General features: G+C 44.5%; 1 protein-coding gene across 17 annotated transcripts in view; it reads left to right on the top strand.

The window, feature by feature from the left end:
- FER (FER tyrosine kinase) overlaps window positions 1-19,611 on the top strand; it is a 443,173-nt gene that overhangs the window by 235,670 nt on the left and 187,892 nt on the right. For 16 of the 17 annotated variants that reach the window (XR_012645737.1, XM_074995257.1, XM_074995259.1 and 13 more), the window contains 2 exons: window positions 1,789-1,881; window positions 17,193-17,396. Coding sequence is in view for 15 of the 17 variants with exons in the window: in XM_074995257.1 (XP_074851358.1) it covers window positions 1,789-1,881; window positions 17,193-17,396 (297 nt within the window). In the remaining 2 variants the exon portion in view is untranslated. The remainder of the gene's footprint in view (window positions 1-1,788; window positions 1,882-17,192; window positions 17,397-19,611) is intronic. The other variant, XR_012645738.1, reaches the window with a different exon arrangement.

The following is a 19,611-nucleotide window of genomic DNA, read 5'->3' as shown; positions in this document are numbered from 1 at the left end:
GGAAGGTCCCGTCTCCATGGGTGGCGTGCGATTTGAAAAGCTGCACTTTCGAATGTCTGCGTCTGCTATTATGCTAATGAGGTGCTGCATATTCATTGCAGTGCTTCATTATCATCTTTCGAACCCTCTCATTAACATGCCCCTTTTGAAAGGAAGGGGCACGTAGACTCAGGGCTAATGTACAGGTGGAAGATATAAAGCCCTTTGGTACCTCTGCCCAAATCTCCATTCATTTTTCTGCTGCCGTTTACTCCTTTAGCTAAGTGGTCGAGGTCTGTGTTAAGATTTAAACTTTTGTAATTCAGACCCTGCTGAGGGATATGCTTTTATATGATTGAATTTCTGTTTTTCAAGTTTTATTTTTAAAAGACATAGGGTTGTTGGTGTTTTTTTTGTTGTTTTTGTTTTTGGCATTTCCTATATTAAAGGAATATTAAAGTTGAAAAGTCAGCACTCAAAAGTTAGGAAATGTCAGAATTAAAATAGTCCATACAGCCTTAACTGGGTCTCCTTTTGCATGTGAGAACGCAAGCAATTTTTCCAGAGTATAGCTGCTGTAACACTTGGATATTTTTATGTCTGATTTTGTGAGTAAGTAATTTTTAAGTGAGGTGGAATCAGATTTTTAAAAGGGTACACTCGTCTGGTTGAGAGTCCCTCATGCTTCGTTCAATGTGTTGGATGAACCCTTTCCATCCACTTACCACCTCAGCCTCCCATTTCCCTTCCTCTTCTCAATTTTGATCATTATCCCATAGCTTTGTTCTCTGTGTACCAGATGCTGCACTCAGTTGCGTACAGAGGAGGATGAGATAATGAACAGTGGAGGTAAAAATTGAGTGAGAGGCATACAAAAAAACTACTTGCAAAGTTTTAGTGGTCTACTGGGTGGATACCTTTTTTAAAAAAAATGTTTTGTTCAAAAATTACCTACCCTGCAGCAGCTAAAGCTGTAGGTGAAACCTGCTGTACTATTAGAGAATTTCAGATTTATTACATAGTTGACAGAAATTTCATTTGGACATAATTACTCAAAACTTATGTGTTATAAAATATTATGAAATTTGAGCTAGATCCTCAGCTGATTTAAATTAATAACTCTGATGTTTGTGCAGCAGTGCTAGTGTATAGCTATTTACAGTAAACTCTTCCATATCTGGCAACTCCGGGACTGCTTAACAGAGAGGTGGCTCCAGGATCCTTGGTAGCGGGGTGGGGCTGGGAGCTGGCTGGGGCATCAGGTTAGGGGGAATTCTGGCAGCCCCACAGCTGGGACAACTTCATGGGTTTGCAGGGCTCTGCCGGCAGTCTGGGGCTCTACCATGTGCAGGGCAACACTGGCAGACAGGGCTCTTTTAGCATTTGGGGCTGTGCCAGTGGCTTGGGGCATGGGGCTCTGCCAGCAGCCTTGGGCTCTGCTGGCGTCTGGGGCTGTGCTGGTGTGCAGGGCTGTGCTTGGGCACTGGGCTCTGCCTGCAGCCCTGGGGCACGGGGGAATGCTGGCTGCCCCAAGGGGAATGCCGCTGGGGAGCAGAGCCCCGCTGGGCCCAGAGGAACTCCAACAGCACAGGGGCTGAGAAACGGAAGCTCCAGCCCCAAGCCAGGAGTGGAGCCATCGGGGCTGGGGCTGGTTAATTGAGAGCTCTGGTATAACATATATCAGCTAAGACGGAGTTTACTGTGTTTTTAACCAAAACAGAAGAAGTATGTCAGATGATAAATACTCAGAAATCTGTATTATGTAGTTTATTTTTATTGCTGATATTCTTTCTTTTCCCTCTCACCTAGGATAAGAAGGATAAAGTGTCTAGGTTTGATACTATTCGTCACTCCATAGCGGGAATGATAAGATCTCCAAAATCCATGCTGGGCTCTTCATCAGTAAGTAGTATTGACATTGGGGTGTTACGTTGTCCCATTTTTTTGTGACACAGATGCACTGCTTTATAAGACTGCCATATGCTTCTATATACATGGAAAATATTATGTTAAAATAGCACTATGAAAATCCTAAACTCTGACTGGTCACTAGACTTGATAATATCATGACATAACAGTGTCGGACAGAACTACTTTTACTAGTACACTGACGTTTGTTCCATTATGTTTTGAGTTCATAATCAGGCCTATTGAGGCAGGAAGATACGGGAAATCAGGTGCAAATGGCTGGAATAGTAGAGAAGGCTGTTGCTTAAGGTGACCATATCGCCCCCACCCAAATATGGAACAAGGGGAATGATGCTGTCCCAGCCAAAATGGGACAGATGGTCACCGAAAGTGAGAGTTCGGCAGTTGCTGCCCTGGGGGGGCTGTCACTCTTCCAGTGAAGCTCTGGCTTCCACCTGTTGTGGGGGCCACTGTGCTGCCACTTCAGCTCCTGGCTCCCCCATCTGGGGGAAGCTGGCGGGGTGGCACATGTGGCTGGGTCGGGCTCCCGGCTCCCACAGCCAGTGGAAACCTGGGGGGCAGCTGCGCTGCTGCGGGGGAGCTGGGAAAGCTGGGGGGCAGCCATGCCGCCACGGGGGAGCCAGGGAAACCTGGGGGGCAGCTGCATTGCCACGCAGTTCAGCTCCCGGCTCCCTCAGCTGGGGGAAGCAGGTGACAGCCAGCTGAAAATACAGGGCAATTATCCCCTTTGACAAAATAAATCAGGATGCCATCTTGACATCCCAAATATGGGACTGTACCGCTTAAACCAGGATGGATGGTCACCTTACTATTGTTGCAATTAGCGACAGTATTGTGTGAAGGAATGGAAGAGGTTGATGCTTAGAGATTGAGTGAGGAGTGAGGGAATAGAGAAGGACAAGGTCTAGGAACAATATTCCAGAGAAGACCAGTATCCTAGTTGTGTACTCTATTGTATTACTTGAAATTTAAGTGACCTACTTAATTAGAGCATATCACCCATTCAGCTGCACTCTCAAAGTATTTTTGTCATGTGTTTTGAGTTAATGTTTTAATGCAGCCTTTTAATAATGGTTACCCTAAATGTGCATAGGTACCTTTTCCTTTGTGATTTTGTAGCTAACTGCCACACTAACTAGCTACAGACCATTAATCTTTTTTTCTAGTTGCCCTATATGCAGCAGTGCAGCCTGAAGTGAAGATTGAGTTTGAAATGCTCTAACAGTTAATGTGTATTTTCTCCAGTGCTCAGGTGTATTACAATCAGTGGAGCATAAAATATGACAGATGTATTACAAAACAATATAATAGATTTGAAACAAAAGCCATGTAAATATTTTAAGTCCTAGCATGTAGAATTGGAAAAAACAATGGTGTTGTTTCTATTACAGAACATATCTACAGTTAAACTATCACTTTAGCTGCTTCCTTTCCAAATATACATTTTCAATATTTCACAAGCTCTGTGCAGAGACAAATCTTGGTTTAAATGCAGTATTATAAATAGCAGAAGTCCACAGTTAGTGAGAGGACATATCATTCCTATCATGCATGACCAAAGACAACCTTTTATTTTTTTTAGTGCCCTCCGGAGAAAGTAGCAGAGCAACCTTGTAGTTCGTCAAACACGCAGGAGTTTAGTAAATTTCAGGTTAATTATCATACATTTGTTAGTATTTAGATATCTTTCAGTTCTCAAGGTCTTTATTTTTGCACTTTGTCTTCTTTGTTAAGAAAAAATAGGAGGAGACATAGATGATGAAATGACTTTTTGATACTCTGAAACCTTAAGGAATTCTTGACTGAGCTTTTATTTCAGAAACATTTGAGAATTGCTAATAATGCTGCTACCAGCAGAAAAGAGAAATTATACCCTGTAGTCTGAGACCCCTGTTGGTACTGCGGAGAGACCAGAAAGCTGCTCTAAATAGACAACGGAGGATTTCTTGAGAAAGGGTAATTTGTGGCTGATGTTGAGAGGGCATATAAGCCTTATACCACCCTTTCCTGTGCCTTCTAGCACAGCAGTATAATGAGTATTTTGGCCTTGGTCACATTGTTCTGTAGTCCAGCAGACTCAGTTAATTTAATAACCTCTTAGAATTGGGATATGTCAATACTGCAGCTGGGGTGTGTGATTTGAGCATGGGAACACACTCATGGTAGTGTTGCTTAAATTAATGCACTAGAACCATGGTGTCCAATACACTTTCCATTCACCACATGTAGTGAACGGGACACCACGGTGTGGCAAAGCAGCTCACCAAAGCCGCATACATGGAGCATCTTCTTCCTGCTCCTCACACGCTCCCACCGGTTGGTGGGACAAGCATGTGGTTGCAGTGGTAGAGGTGGCTCCTGTAGCATGAGCCCAGGCGCAGCGGTGGCTCCAGCAGCAGGGGGACCTCTGGTGGTGAGGCTGCTCGTGCAGAAGTGGGGCCTCCAGCAGCGTCAGGGCGGTTTGTGTGGCTGTGGGGCGGCTCACACAGCAGTGGGGCCGCCAGTGGCAGGGCAGCTTTCACGGCAGAGGGGCTTCTGGCGGTGGCAGTCGGGCAGTTCATGTGGTGGGGGTCCTCTGACAGCAGAGCTGCTGGTGCTAATATGGTGTTACACTGAAAGACTTGTGTTATTTTCTTTAGTGGCTGCTTGTTTCTTAGTCTGTTTGGCTAATTAGGATGGGAAATCTCCATCTTAAAAATGTTGAGTCAAGAGCCTTTTGCTCTGCATTTCAATAAGAGCAGCTGTTGAGAGCCCATTTAGAATAAAACTTACTTCAACTACGTACCAAGTTCAGATAAAAGTGGAAGGGAAGGAAGGACATAAAACGTAGAAAAGTGTCATTGGTGGCTATATAAGGGGAGCGGGAAGGGGGATCTGAGGGACACCCCCCCAGTAAAAAAATCCGAAGATAAGGTATGGAGAACCATAGAAATCCCTGAAGAAAAGAAAGGAGAGAGAGAAAGTCAGGCACAGAGAGAATAATAGATATAAACTGCTTCATGTCAGTTTATTTCAAATACCATTTAATTTTATGATGATTGCTAATTTGGTTGATAAAAGAAACTTAGAAATAAAACCTTCCCACTTAAATATTTCAAAGTCTACATTAGCAAGAGAGCTAATGTCAGTATTAGATACAGGCATCTTTATCCCTAAAAATCAAATCAAATCTGGGCCTTAGTCTATAAAATTACTTACCACTCTCATTTATATTATAAAGCAAATTAATGTTCCTTGAAATCTTACTTTATAGTAAACATTGTTTAAGAAAAACAGCTAGGAAATGTAAAATAATGAAACAGAAATTACTCCTTTAAAGGGATAATATTTTAATGTTTAAACTGTTAATATAATACCCTGAAAAATTTTATTCTAATTCTAAAACGGTATAAATCTACAGTTTTAGAAATTAGAGTGATAAATTCATTTGCAATGAATGTTAGAATGATTGTGAATCTTTCTAAGACTCTTGCTTGGCTACAACCTATTTTTCCTAAAATAGTAACTTGGAAGTGGAAATGATCATATATCCTATTTTTTTAAAACATAGTACTTAATTACATTATTGTTTGGAATAAATGTATACACTAAAATTATTAAGAGTGAGGGGACTTGTTCATAACAAAAGTCATATAATTTATATAATATAAAATGCACCATCATTTGTTTTCTGTGAAGAAATACTTAGTAGATAATTATGCCTCAGTTAAAATGACCACAAATTAATAATAAAACAATGTAAAATTTGAGAGAAATACCTGACAAAGGCTACCAAACAAAGTTTTTATCTCAATTTAAACAGTTTTTTCCAAATGTTATCTATGTAGAATACAAGTTCTTAGATCAAGGGGAGCAAGAGAAGCAAGGGAAAAAACAAAAAGCTTAACCTGCTCCCACAGTCTAAATCATCTCTGTCAAAAAAGGACACTTAGGACAATTTATGCTGGGGACATATAATGATAAAGTCATGGAAACTGGTTCAGGCATGACTCAGGTTGGAAGTGAAAAGCTGTCACCACCTGGTCACTTGCTTGTTTTATGTGCTATAAGCTGAATTGTGTGACTGAATGTTTTTTGAGTGATTGCTTATGTCTGTTCCATGTAAGTTTGTGTGTATGGTGTGTACTGTGAACTTGATTGACAGATTTTTTTTCCCCTTAATGGTATTCATTCGCCCAGCAGAGGACCCCCCTAGAGCACTGCCTTTATGGTGGTGCATCCTTTCTGTCTCTCAGCATTCCCTCGATAACAAGTAGGACGTCTTCATGTCACCGTTCTACTTGTGAGTCCATTGATGGCTAATCAGCCCGATACTGGAGCAGCAGGCCTTATCATAGAAGAGGCAGGAGTTAGTAGCTATTAGAGGGGTGTGGGGCAGTTTTTGCTGCTCTTTTCTTCTTCTTCACCTCTCCTTGTCTACACTGCGGTGGGACCTCTCAAAGTTCCACCACCCCCTCACAGATTACCGTTCTCCACTGGGGATGGTCTTGGGCAAGGTTCTCCCAAGTGTAGACACCAATGCTGCACGTTTTCATGTGTGCTTTCTTCACATCCCTATATCGCTTAATAGTAGTGAATTTATACCTTCTTTCTGCCTTGGATGGTTGTTGGAGCCTCCCTTAGCTAGTTGTATATAGTTCTTTGTTATTCTTTTTTGTTGTTAATAGTAGTTAGAGTCGTTAGTGGGGATTCCCCACTTTTCCTGTCCCCAAACTGGGACATGCCTCGGTTCTTGGGTTTCAAGTCTCGAATTACTTGCTTGAAACCTATGCCTGGGGTGACCCCCCGCAACTCTTGTCTTAAGTGTCTGGGAGATGGTCACCATGCAGATCATTGTAAGATCTGTAGAGACTTAAAACTGCATATGGAAAAGGAGAGCGATACACAGTTGAAGCTTCTACTTATGGAGGCAGCGTAGAGAAGGCAAACAGAACCAGCACCAATAACCACAACCCCCCAGTGTCCCGGCCTCAGTTCACAAATCTCCAGCACCATGCAGGAATTCTCCAGTGTGAGTCCCAGCACCAGTGGGCAACACCACTTCCTCATAAGAAAAATAAACAGGAGAGAGGTCACTCTCACTCCTGGCACACAGTGAGAGCACATCCTGAAACAGGACGCTCAAAGCATGCAACTTAGTTGGTGCTGCAAAAGGCTAGGCTAAGGCTGTGGAGCCATTGAGACCTATCCAGGTAGACTCCCCAGATCTGGGTGCTACAGGAGTCTATGTTCTGCATCAGCTGTCCACCCTGGACACTTTTGAGGATGTCAGGGACTTCACTGAACTGGCCTGGGACCCAACCAAACACTGAGAGCTGGCCGGTTGGCCACCCAATGGTACTGGTGGGGTCAGCACTGGCTTCCTCATTGAGAGCCAGTGACAAGTCTTCAGTGCATTCCAAGGCATCAGCAGTGAGTCTGGCATGCTCGATGGCACCAGCATCAGCACCAATGTCTCCTCCCCGAGAGAGAAGGGAGTATCTAGGGCTCACCATCCTTCATGGAACCACCCTCTGGTCCCCATGTCCTCAGCACAGCCCTAATCTGTGTCAGAATGTTAATCTGCGTTGAAGGTGGAATTATTTATGTTGAGGATTTCTAGCCACTGGTCCAGGTCATGGCATCACCTTTTAGCACCGCAGATACTCTAACCTTCTTTGCTTGGTCAGTAGCAGCCTCTGGTGTAGTAGGAGTTTGGGATGCCTTGGGCATACTTACAAGGCCCAGGCCCTGCCACCAGATTGGCCCCAGTCTGCTCTGCTGCCAAGGGAGAGGCCCTGCTATAAGAGTAACCAGAGACCAGGAGGCTGTACTAAGCCAATGCCTCCCTTACATTGCTGCTCATCATCATCTCGAGCATGACGCTGAGGTGTGCCTGCAGGCTACTCAAGAACATACTGTTCTGGAGAATGGTGAAAGGGATGGTCATGAGGAAAATAGTCATCCCTATCCCTTGAGGAGACAGTAGCAGGCACCACTGTCTCTGTTCCCTCCATGGGTGTCTGGGTGCACCAAGAGGTGCTTTGCAGAATGGCTCAGAGTTTGGGTATCAGGGCAGAGGGAGTCACTGAAGACTGACCCTGATGGTGGATTTCCTTGCCCCAGAGGGTCCATCTAGGGTGGCACTGCCACTAATAAAAACAAGTACCATCAAGGCCCTGTGGCAGACTCAGGCATCCATTTCCCACAATAATCAAAAGGGATTAACATAGGTACTTTGCTCCCCAAAAGAACCACGAACATATGTTCACACTCCCTTCACCGGGCACTCTGATGGCTCAGGCTTTAAATCATAGAGAAGGGCAGGGTAAGCCTAGCCCTAAGACCAAAGAACCTAAAACTTGATCTTTTGGGCTGTAAGGTGTATGCCACTGTGGGGCTGCAACTCTGGATTGCAAACCAGCAGTAGGTACACCGGCAATTCATGGGTTCAGAAAAGGTTCAGAAAAGGGCGACTAAGATGATTAGGGGCTTGGAACGGGTCCCATATGGGGAAAGGCTAGAGAGACTGGGACTTTTCAGTTTGGAAAAGAGGCGATTGAGGGGCGATATGATAGAGGTATATAAAATCATGAATGGTGTGGAGAAAGTGAATATAGAAAAATTATTTACCTTTTCCCATAATACAAGAACTAGGGGACACCAAATGAAATTGATGGGTAGTAGGTTCAAAACTAATAAAAGGAAATTTTTCTTCACACAGCGCACAGTCAACCTGTGGAACTCCTTGCCCGAGGAGGCTGTGAAGGCCAGGACTCTATTAGGGTTTAAAAAAGAGCTTGATAAATTTTTGCAGGTTAGGTCCATAAATGGCTATTAGCCAGGGATAAAGTATGGTGCCCTAGCCATCAGAACAAGGGCAGGAGATGGATGGCAGGAGATAAATCACTTGATCATTGTCTTCTGTTCTCTTTCTCTGGGGCACCTGGCATTGGCCACCGTTGGCAGATGGGATGCTGGGCTGGATGGACCTTTGGTCTGACCCAGTATGGCCATTCTTATGTTCTTATGGGTGGTGCTGGAGAAGTTTAAGGACCTACTCCCAGTGAACTCCAAACAGGTGCTTACAGCAGTGGCTAAGGAGGGGAAGGGCCCCACAGGCTGCCTGAGATTCTGTAGACTGAGTAGCATTTGCGATGGCTACAGTCATAGTAATGAGGAGAAATTCCTGGGTGCAGGTGTCTGGGATTTCACATTAGGTCCAAAATACAATTCAGGACCTGCCATTTGAGGGAGCTGGATTGTTCTCTGAGCAGACTGATTCGAAACTCCATAATCTTAAAGAATCTAGGGCAACACATAAATCCCTAGGGATACGCACGCTAGCCCCACAAAGAAAGACCTTTAAGGCGCTATCAACCTCCTCCTCACCAAGGTGTCAGTAGACATAGGGGTGGTAGTAATAACAATAACAGGGGTTGATGTAGGCCTTCTCACCCATAAGTTATGGAAGTATAGATTGCATACGTGGACTATAAGATGGGTAGAAAGCTGGCTTGATGGACGGGCCCAACAGGTAGTGGTCAATAGCTCAAGTGGAGTGCCCCAAGGGTTGGTTCTAGGGCTAGTACTGTTCAACATCTTTTTTAGTGACCTGGATGAGGGGAGGGATTGCACCCTCTGCAAATTTGAGGATGACACTAAGATAGTGTGTCAGGCAGACACATTGGAGGGTAGGGGTAGGATCCAGAGTGACCTAGACAAATCGGAGGAGTGAGCCAGAAGAAATTGGATGAGGTTCAACAAGGAGAAGTGCAGAGTCCTGCACTTGGGACAGAAGAATTCCAAGCACTGTTATAGGCTGGGGACGGACTAGCTAAGTAACAGTGCAGTAGAAAAGGACCTGGGGATTCTAATGGAGAAGAGGCTGGATATGAGTCAGCAGTGTGCCCTTGTAGCCAAAAAGGCTAATGGCATATTGGAATGCATTAAGACAAGCATTTCCAGCAGATCTAGAAAAGTAGTTACTCCTCTGTACTCAGCACTGGTGCAGCCACATCTGGAGTAGTATTGTGTCCAGTTCTGGGCCCGTCACTATAGAAAGGATATGAACCCATTGAAGAGGATTCAGAGAAGGGCAATGAAAATGATTAAGGGGCTGGAGCACATGACCAATGAGAGGTTGAGAGATTTGGGCTTATTTAGTTTGCAGAAGAGAAGACTGAGAGGTGATTTGATAGCAGCCTTCAACTTCCTGAATGGGGGCTCTAAAGAGGATGGAGAGGTTGTTTTCAGTGGTGACAGATGGCAGAACAAGGAGCAATGGTCTGAAGTTACAGAAGGAGAGGAGTAGGTTCAGTAGGAAAATACGTTTCATTAGGAGGGTGGTGAAGCACTAGAATGCGTTACCTAGGGAGGTGGTAGAATCTCCATCCCTTGAGGTTTTTAAGTCCCAGCTTGACACAGTCATGGCTGGGATGATTTAATTAGCATTTATCCTGCTCTAGGAGGGGCTGGACTAGATGACCTCCTGAGGTCCCTTCCAGCCCTATAGTTCTATGATTCTAGGACATCTTCCAGTCAGAGCTTGGGTCCTTCTAGTAAAGAGCAAGGCTTGAAGTTGGGATTTTGAGGGTATGCCCGAGGACAGGAAAGCAGTACTCATATCAGATTGCCCCCACCTTTGGGAACCATTTATCCTGCTTCCATTTTTCCTGGACCGTAATTACATTGGACTGCTGGGTAGACACAGTGGAGGTGGGATACTGTATCACTGACCTTCCCTTCATTGGCATTTATTGAAATAAGGAACTGAAGGTGTGGGGGCCAGTAGGAGTATATATGTGCTGTGGTAAAGGTGCCACTGTAGGGGCCTGTTACTGGTCCAATGGGTATCGTCAAGGAGGAAAAAATCTCCTGGCAATCATGCATGTGGTGCACACACACCTAAATGGACATAAGCAACACATCTAAATAAGCAACAGGAAAGGTAGGTAATCATTTTTGTCTTTCGTGAACTGATCTGTGATAAATTTTGGGGTTTTGACACTATCCTGCAGCTCTTCTGTGAACCTGCAGTGAGGTCTGTCAGTCCAAGCATCTTTCTCAAATGCAGAACTAATTTAACTTATACAAAAGGTTTTTTCTTAGTAATTTTGAAAGTTCATTTTATATGTAAGTAATTTCAAAGGACAATATCCTGGGCATTATTGAATTTCAGTAATGACAGATTAATCTGATCTTAATTTTAACTGAATTTGGATGGAAATATCAAAAATTACTAAGAAAATATGATGCTTTGAAGGGGAGGGCTTTATTTTTCTTTCTCTGCTCTTCGGTCCTTTACAAAAGAGTTGGGTGACAAATTCACCCTGTGTTCCAATGACTGGCAACTTGTTGCCCGAGGGCTGGATGTGGCCCACTGTGTTTGTGTGTATGGCTTAACCTTTTATGTAACATTGACAAGCAGGAGTGTTGCTAGAGTCTTCTGGTTTCTGTCCATGTAGGGTTTCCCCGCCCCCCATCAGTATTACTGAAGTGACATATGCATAAAGCATGGCATGTGAAGTGAAGCGTGTGCTGACTGCACGCAACATTGACTGTGAGAGCTGTGTATCCCTCTGCATCCAATCAATGTGCTGTATGGTTTAACTGGCACTCTTCCAGCCCTCCCCCTGGGTATGTAAGCGTAGTTTTCAAAACTACCTAACCAGGAGACTGTCTTGGGTATAACAGTCTTGTGGCCCACTGAGATGGACGCCCACTGACGCAGGCCATTCACTAGTCTCAGAGTTAGCTGTGTTAGTCTGTATCTTCACAAAACTGAAAAGCAAAAAAGCAGTCCAGTAGCACCTTAGAGACTCACAGTATAATTTATTAGGTGATGAGTTTTCGTGGGACGGACCCATTTCTTCAGATCTGGAAAATCCTGATAAATGATAACTGAGATGAAGAGAATTTAACAGAAAGAAAAAATGAAATAAAAATTGACAACTCAAATAGCTGGGACAGAAGGTGGCAGGGTAGGGGGAAGACATATAGCTTCTGCAAGTGCCTAATAAGTGGGCTTACTGGGAACACTGCAAATATCAAAGGTGGGGAAACTGTCCTTGTAATGCATAAGGTAATTGATATCTTTGAGTATGGTAGTAAATATCAAACTTGAGAATGAACTCCAGTCTGGATGTCTCTCTTCATAATCTGGTGTTACTCTCTTTGTTTTAGAATGCACTCTCTTAAGTTTTGGATGCTGGGTTGAAATGCTCACTGATAAGTTGATGTGTATTCAGATTCCTACTGTCTGCTATGTGTCCAGAGTGACTCTGGCAAAATGATTGTCCAATATACATAGCTGAGGGGCATTGCTGGCACATGGTGGCAAATATAACATTGGTGAAAGTGCAGGAATATGAAACACTGATCATATAACTCATATTTAGATCCAGTGGTGGTAGTAGTAGGCATCCTTCAGTCTGCATGGACTATGGATCGCGCCCTTTAAAGTTTCAATTGAGGACTTCATTTACAGCATCTATTGTGACTATAAAGACCCACACGAGAGTGACAGTCCTTGCTGCATCTCTTGCAGATGTAGTGGGTGTCTGGCAAGTCCTTATTGTGCTTTCTGTGTGCTCGCTTCTCCTCTGCTAGCTGTCTGATCTTCAGCTTGCCCTTCTGAAGGCCCTTGTGTAACCCCTGCCTCCATCTGCTGCGGTCGTCCGCTAGATCTTCCCAGTTGTCCAGCTCGATGTCTACCTCTCTGAGGTCTCTCTTGCAGACATCTTTGTAACGCAACTGGGGGCGTCTGGGAGGTCTTTTGCCAGAGGCTAGCTCACCATACAGGATGTCTTTTGGAATCCTTCCATCATTCATCCTGTGGACATGGCCAAGCCAGCGGAGGCGACGCTGCCTGAGGAGGGTGTGCATGGTTGGGATTCCAGCTTGCTCGAGGACGGCGGTGTTGGTCACTCTGTCCTTCCATGATATTCCAAGGATGCGCTTGAGGCAGCGCAAGTGGAAGACGTTCAGCCTCTTTTCCTGGCGGGCGTACAGAGTCCAAGTCTCGCTGCCATAAAGGAGGGTGCTGAGGATGCAGGCTCTGTAGACTTGCATTTTGGTGTGAGTGTACAGCTTGTTATTCCACACTCTCTTCCTGAGTCTGGACAGAGTTGTGGCCGCTTTTCCGATCCTCCTATTTAGCTCAGTGTCCAATGACAGGGTGTCAGTGATGGTGGACCTGAGGTAAACGAACTCGTGGACGACCTCTAACGTATAGTTGTCAATGCTGATTGATGGGAATTCAGCAACATCCTGACCGAGTACGTTCGTCTTCTTTAGGCTGATGGTAAGCCCAAAGTCCTTACACGCTTTGGAGAACCAATCCAGCAGTTTTTGAAGCTGGTCTTCTGTGTGAGACACTACAGCAGCATCGTCTGCGAACAGCATGTCTCTGATGAGGACTTCTCGCACCTTAGACTTAGCTTTCAGCCTTGCAAGGTTAAACAGTTTCCCATCAGATCTTGTGTGCAGGAAGATGCCCTCTGTTGAAGATCCTAAGGCATGCTTCAGGAGGAGTGCGAAGAAGATCCCAAACAATGTCGGAGCAAGCACGCATCCTTGTTTGATGCCGCTCCTGATTCTGAAAGCATCTGATAATGCGCCGTCATATTGGATGGTTCCTCTCATGTCTTCGTGGAACGACTGGATCATCTTGAGTAACCGTGGAGGACAGCCTGTCTTGTGGAGCAGTTTGAACAGACCATCCCTGCTGACCAAGTCAAAAGCCTTGGTGAAGTCGATGAAGGCTGTGTAGAGTGGCTCTCTCTGCTCCCTGCACTTCTCCTGCAGCTGCTTTAGAGAGAAGACCATGTCAACGGTTGACCTCTCTGCACGGAATCCGCACTGTGATTTGGGGTACACCCTCTCAGCAATCTTCTGGAGTCTGCCAAGGATGACGCGAGCGAACAGTTTACCAGTGACGCTTAGGAGGGAGATTCCACGGTAGCTGTTGCAGTCTCTTCTGTCTCCTTTGTTCTTATACAACATTACAATGTTAGCATCGCTCATATCCTGTGGAACCTCACCCTCTTTCCAGCACAGGCACAGTAGCTCATGTAGGGGTTCCAGGAGTGTGTCCACAGCACATTTGAATACCTCTGGTGGTATACCATCCTGACCAGGGGCCTTTCCTGCTGCAATGCTGTCGATGGCTCTCTTCAGTTCATCCACAGTCGGTTCTTGATCCAGTTCGTCCATTACTGGTAGGAGCTCGACGGCATCGAGGGCTGCGTCAACCACAACGTTCTCGCGTGAGTACAGCTCGGAGTAATGCTCAACCCAGCGCTTCATCTGTTTGGCTTTGTCAGCAATGACTTCATCAGATTTGGATTTCAGAGGTACCATCTTGTTCTGGGTGGGTCCTAATGCCTTCTTCATACCCTCGTACATTCCTCTGAGATTACCAAAGTCAGCACAGGTCTGGATGCTGCTGCATAGCTGGAGCCAGTGGTTGTTGGCACAGCGCCTGGCTGTCTGCTGTACTGTTCTTCTGGCCTCTCTAAGCACTTGCTGGGTACTCTGGCTCGGTGAGCGTTTGTTCTCCAGGAGTGCAGCATGCTTCTTTTCAATGACTGGAATCATCTCAGAGTTAGCTTTGAACCAGTCGTTCGTGTTTCTAGCTCTTCTTCCAAACACCGACAAGGCCATGTTGTAAACTGTATCCCTCAGATGTTGCCATTTGGATGTCGCATCGGCGCCCCCAGGGCCGCTACGCAGATTTTCCTGGAGGGTCTCTCTGAACTTTTCAGCTTTCTCCAAGTTTGCTGTCTTTCTGGCGTCAATGCGGGGCCTTCTAGCAGGTTTAGAGCGGTACAGCTTCTTGGGTCTCAGCTTGAGCTTGGAGCAAACTAGCGAGTGATCTGTATCACAGTCAGCACTATGATAGCTGCATGTCAGAAGGACATTTTTGAGGTTATTATGCCTAGTGATGACCACATCTAGTTGATGCCAGTGCTTTGAGCGTGGGTGTCTCCACAACACTCTGTGCTGTGGCTTCGTTCGGAAGAATGTGTTTGTGATGCACAGATTGTAGTACGTGCACAGTTCAAGGAGACGCTGTCCATCGTCATTCATTTTTCCCACACCGAAGTGTCCTAAGCAGGAAGGCCGTGAGGCCCAATCAGCTCCAACTCTTGCATTGAAGTCACCCAAGATGTACAGTTGTTCACGAGCAGGTATTTGCACTACAGCAGCACTAAGCACGTCGTAGAACTTGTCTTTTACTTCTGGTATGGCGTACAGGGTTGGAGCATAAGCGCTGATCAGGTGGACAGGACCGGCGCAAGTTTGAAGCATGATCCAAAGAAGTCTTTCTTATCCGCCCATGACTAAATCCACCATTTGTGGAAGGGTGTTTCTGACAGCAAAGCCAACACCATGCTCTCTGGGTTCTTCTTGGGCTTTACCCTGCCAGAAAAAGGTGTAGTCCTTTTCCTTTAGAGATCCCGAATCTGCGAGTCGCGTCTCTTGCAGTGCAGCGATATCAACTATGAGCCTCTTCAGTTCCTCGTTGATGACAGCGGTCTTGCGGGTGTCACTGATGGCCTGAAGATCTTCAGTCAAGCCGGTCAGCATGGTCTGCACATTCCAGCAAGCAAGTTTGAATTGTCGATGTTTCTCATTTCTTGTTGATTTTCTTATTGGTTTGCCTGGTGCCCAAATTTCAGTCACTTGTCAGGTTCAGGAACCTTAAGCCTCACACACCCAGTGAGGCAGGTGAACTGTGGCGGGACAGTACCCTATTGGCTGGGGGCTGCCCAGCTTGAGGCGGGCAGTGACTGTCCAGTGAGATGCGAGGATCTCTCCCACCGTCAACGGCAACCCCTGGCGCTCATTCTCTATGCCAATCGAGCAAGAGCTTATAACCGGTATCTGTTGCCTCCCGTGTTGACGCAACGCTGTTCATCGATGCCGGAGTACCTCTCCGGGCGCAAGCCTGGGCATTTATTATGGAGACTCTGGGCTGCCCAGACACCAGTGTTCCCCTCTCGGCTTTCCTGATATAGTCCAAAGGAGAGGATAACCTCCACGTCTGCTACCAGCTCAGCTGCAGGAGTTGCCGGGACAGTGTCAGAAGTTGACACCGAACCGCCTTCAGACTCCACTCTGGATTTTCTGTCAGGGTTTACTACCTTAGCCTTTCTCCTTCCCAGGATAACCCACAAGGCAGTGGGGTGTGGAGAATGTGGTTAAGGATCCCACTACTTCATACCTCCCTGTCACCACAGCTCCCTCTGGAGCAATGACCTCATATCCCCAGGACCCTCCTTCCTATCTTTCGCCCCCACCCTCCCAGCTACCATCATTATAGGACCCTCCCCAACCCACTACCCCCATCTGCTCCCATGTCCGCTCTTCTCACTGCACTGGCCCCTCTCCCCCCAGCTGCTCTCAGTGCCCCCAGGTCCACCTTCCCCCATCTCTCTTCAGGCTCTTTTCTTCAGAGACTCCTTTTCCTGATAGTGCTGCCTTGCAGGGCACAGGTGGAACACCATACCTTGTTTGCTGGGAGCCAGTGATGGTGCCTCCAGTGTAAATCTGTGGACAGAGTTGGCAACAGGGTTTGTTACAAGGAAAAGTTCCAGAATTAGTATTTCTGTGATGTGGCGTGTGGTTGCTAGTGAGGATTTTCTCGAGGTTATTCCGTTGTCTGTAGAAAAAAAACAGATCTGTCACCCAGAAAAAAAACAGGGGACCTGTGCGAGTGCAGTATCATGTTCCAGTATAGGTTGTAGATTGTCGATAATGCACTTGGAGGGGTGTGATTTGGGGGTTATAGGCAAGTGGTGTTCTGTTACTAACCTTCATAGGCCTATCTAGAAGTACCTGCTTTCTGGATATTCATCTGGCCCTCTCAATCTGTTTGTTCACTTCTCCTGGTGGGTAATTAAGTTTTATGAGTGCCTGGTAGAGATCTTGGAGGTTTTGATCTCAGTCACTAGGATTGAAGCAGATGCGATTGTATCTAAAGGGCTTGACTATAAACTGTGGCTTGCGTCATGTGTCCTGGATGGAACCTGGAGGCATGTAGGTAAGAGTAGCAGTCTGTGTTGAGCATTGGTTTATATATATGTGCCTCTGCCTTTTTTTTTTTTTTAAGTGTTGCAAAACAAAGAGCTCAGTCTACTTAGATTTTGAAAATGTATGTATCACTTCAATTGTCTAATAGAAATAGACAGACAGAGGTATAAAAATTTGTCAGTCTATTATGCTTTTCATAAGAAGACAAAATACAGAAAATGGTTTATAGTATGCTGACTCTTTTTTTACGGATTTTGCTTTTTTAGTTCTTTGATGTAATATCAACCAGTGAGAAACCATTGGCAGAGCAAGATTGGTATCATGGTGCAATTCCAAGAATAGAAGCCCAGGAGCTGTTAAAGCAGCAAGGAGACTTCTTGGTGCGAGAGAGCCACGGGAAACCTGGTGAATATGTCCTTTCTGTGTTTTCAGATGGACAACGGAGGCACTTTATCATACAATATGCTGATGTACGTCTCTGATGTAGTACTGAATGTTTAATTGATGTCAGGGAGCTTGCATTTAACTGAAGAATTATTCTGGATAAATAGTTCAGATTAAAAGGCATTGTCTACTATTGGTAAAAGTGTATAAGAAGATTAACTATGCAGTAAAGCTTTTAGCCTTCATATATAGAAAGTCCAGTATGACATCTGTTAAATATGGTAATCTCTGTTTTCTCATATTGAGTTTTCAGTGCTGAAATTTTTTAAAACAGTTGGTCAAATATGTTTAATAATAAAAGTATGAAGTTTATTCCAGGGTTTTCTTTGCCTTTTAAAAGGCAGAAAATTACTTCTATAACTGTTTGAGTTCCTGGAGTTACTGTTAAATGTATTAACATGTACTATTATTTTTTTTTTTTTTTTTTTAATTTCATCACTACTGTTTTATGGTTGATGCTCAATAGTGCTGTGATAGCTCAGCTTCCAAAGCAATTTCAGTCTAACCTCCTGTTTTCACATGTTCCTAATTTTCTGAAACATTCACTCTTGGGGTTGACATTTGCCATGGTTGATGTCTGCTCTAAGGCCACTTTTTTGTACAATTTGTGGAAGTTGTCTTAGATGTTTTTGAATATGAAAAAGAGAAAAAAGAAAAGTTTTTTTGTCCATTAGAAAACAACCTAGCAAAACATAAGAAAAGCTTAAATAAGTGCCAGGGCCACAGTAGGCTCCCTGTGGAAGGAAAAGTTGGCAAATTGAAAGATTGGTTCTGTCTCCAAATGCCACTGTGAGTTGAAATTCAGGCTGCCTAGGAGCCACACACATCCTACATAACCACCAAATTCCTCTTTTCTTTATCTGAGTAGAACCACAAAAGTTGTGTACAAAGGAGCTGTTCTGGAGGAAGGGACACAGTTTCTTCCATTATTCTGATATGAATATTTATGGAAAAAATGATTTGGACAGTTTGTCACAAAATCAATTTAGGCAATGCAATTCTTTTCTTTTAAATTAATTTTGTTAATTGTTGCACTCCCCAATTAACAAATTATGTATGGTTAATAATTGGATAATGATTTTATTACATCCTTGTAAAGGTAGGAGAGTTTGTGCAAATTGACTGGTTAGGAAGGTGTTTTCTTTTGGCTATTAATATATTTATATGAGGAATTTATGATAGGAAAAAATCTGGTCACAAAGGTTACTACTACTTAATCAATTTTATATGACCATTAATATTCTGGAATGTGTCTTCAAGTCCTAAATAAGAAAAGAAAAAAGCTTTAAAACTAAGCAAATCCTCTATATAACAAAAATGTGCAAATCACAAAGGTGCTGAGCACACTGGCCCTAGACAGGCAGGGGTGCAAGGGGGTGGGGGAAAAAAAAGTGCTAAATCTTTTGCTCGGGTTGATTGATTCTTTCTGGAGATCTCAGATGATACTCCACTAGGACATGAAAAGATATAACTTGGGATTTGTCTACACTCAAAACACTGCAGTTGCATCACTGTAGCACTGCTGTAAGACACTACTCTCTGTAGACCTAATCTACCTCCTTGATCAATTACAGTTAGTATGACGGGAAAATTCTCTCTGACCTAGCATTGTCCACATGGGACTTAGATTGTTTAACTGAATTGCTTAAGGATGTGGATTTTTTAAGTAACCTAATTTCACAATTTAACCTAGGCCTTAAAGAATCTGAGTAGGACTCTGGAACCAGTAGACTGAGAGTGAGAAATATGAATTTTCATGTCCATGTGCAGCTTATAAATAATGTGTAATATTTATTGCTCTGATAATAAATAGTGTAAAATTAGCATTTATCAGCCACCAGTCAAAAATAATCTGATCCATATTCATAAATAATACCTAGATCTTGTTGCGTTTCTCACCAGTAGAACTCAAGAACACTTTACAAAGGAGGTAAAGAAGGAGAGACTTCCTGGTAGAAAAGAAACTTCCTGGATTTTGCAGTGTGTTTGTGTGTATTTGGGGGGTGAAAGGGGAGAAGGAGGGACGGGGAGTATCAGGAGAGAGGCGCAAAAACTAGGTGCAGATAGTTTGCATACCAGAAGAGGGCTGCACACCATGCCCTACCAGTATCAGACTTTCCCCTAGAGCTCTGTGATAATTTGTAAGCTGTCAAGATAACACACAATGGCCGCGTCTACACGTGCATGCTACTTCGAAGTAGCGGCGCCAACTTCGAAATAGCGCCCATCACGGCTACACGT

This window comes from Carettochelys insculpta, chromosome 5, assembly GCF_033958435.1.
Source record: "Carettochelys insculpta isolate YL-2023 chromosome 5, ASM3395843v1, whole genome shotgun sequence".
NCBI classification, from domain to species: Eukaryota; Metazoa; Chordata; order Testudines; family Carettochelyidae; genus Carettochelys; species Carettochelys insculpta.
The sequence above is the reverse complement of the archived record's forward strand: the minus strand, read 5'-3'. Positions and strand labels throughout refer to the sequence as shown.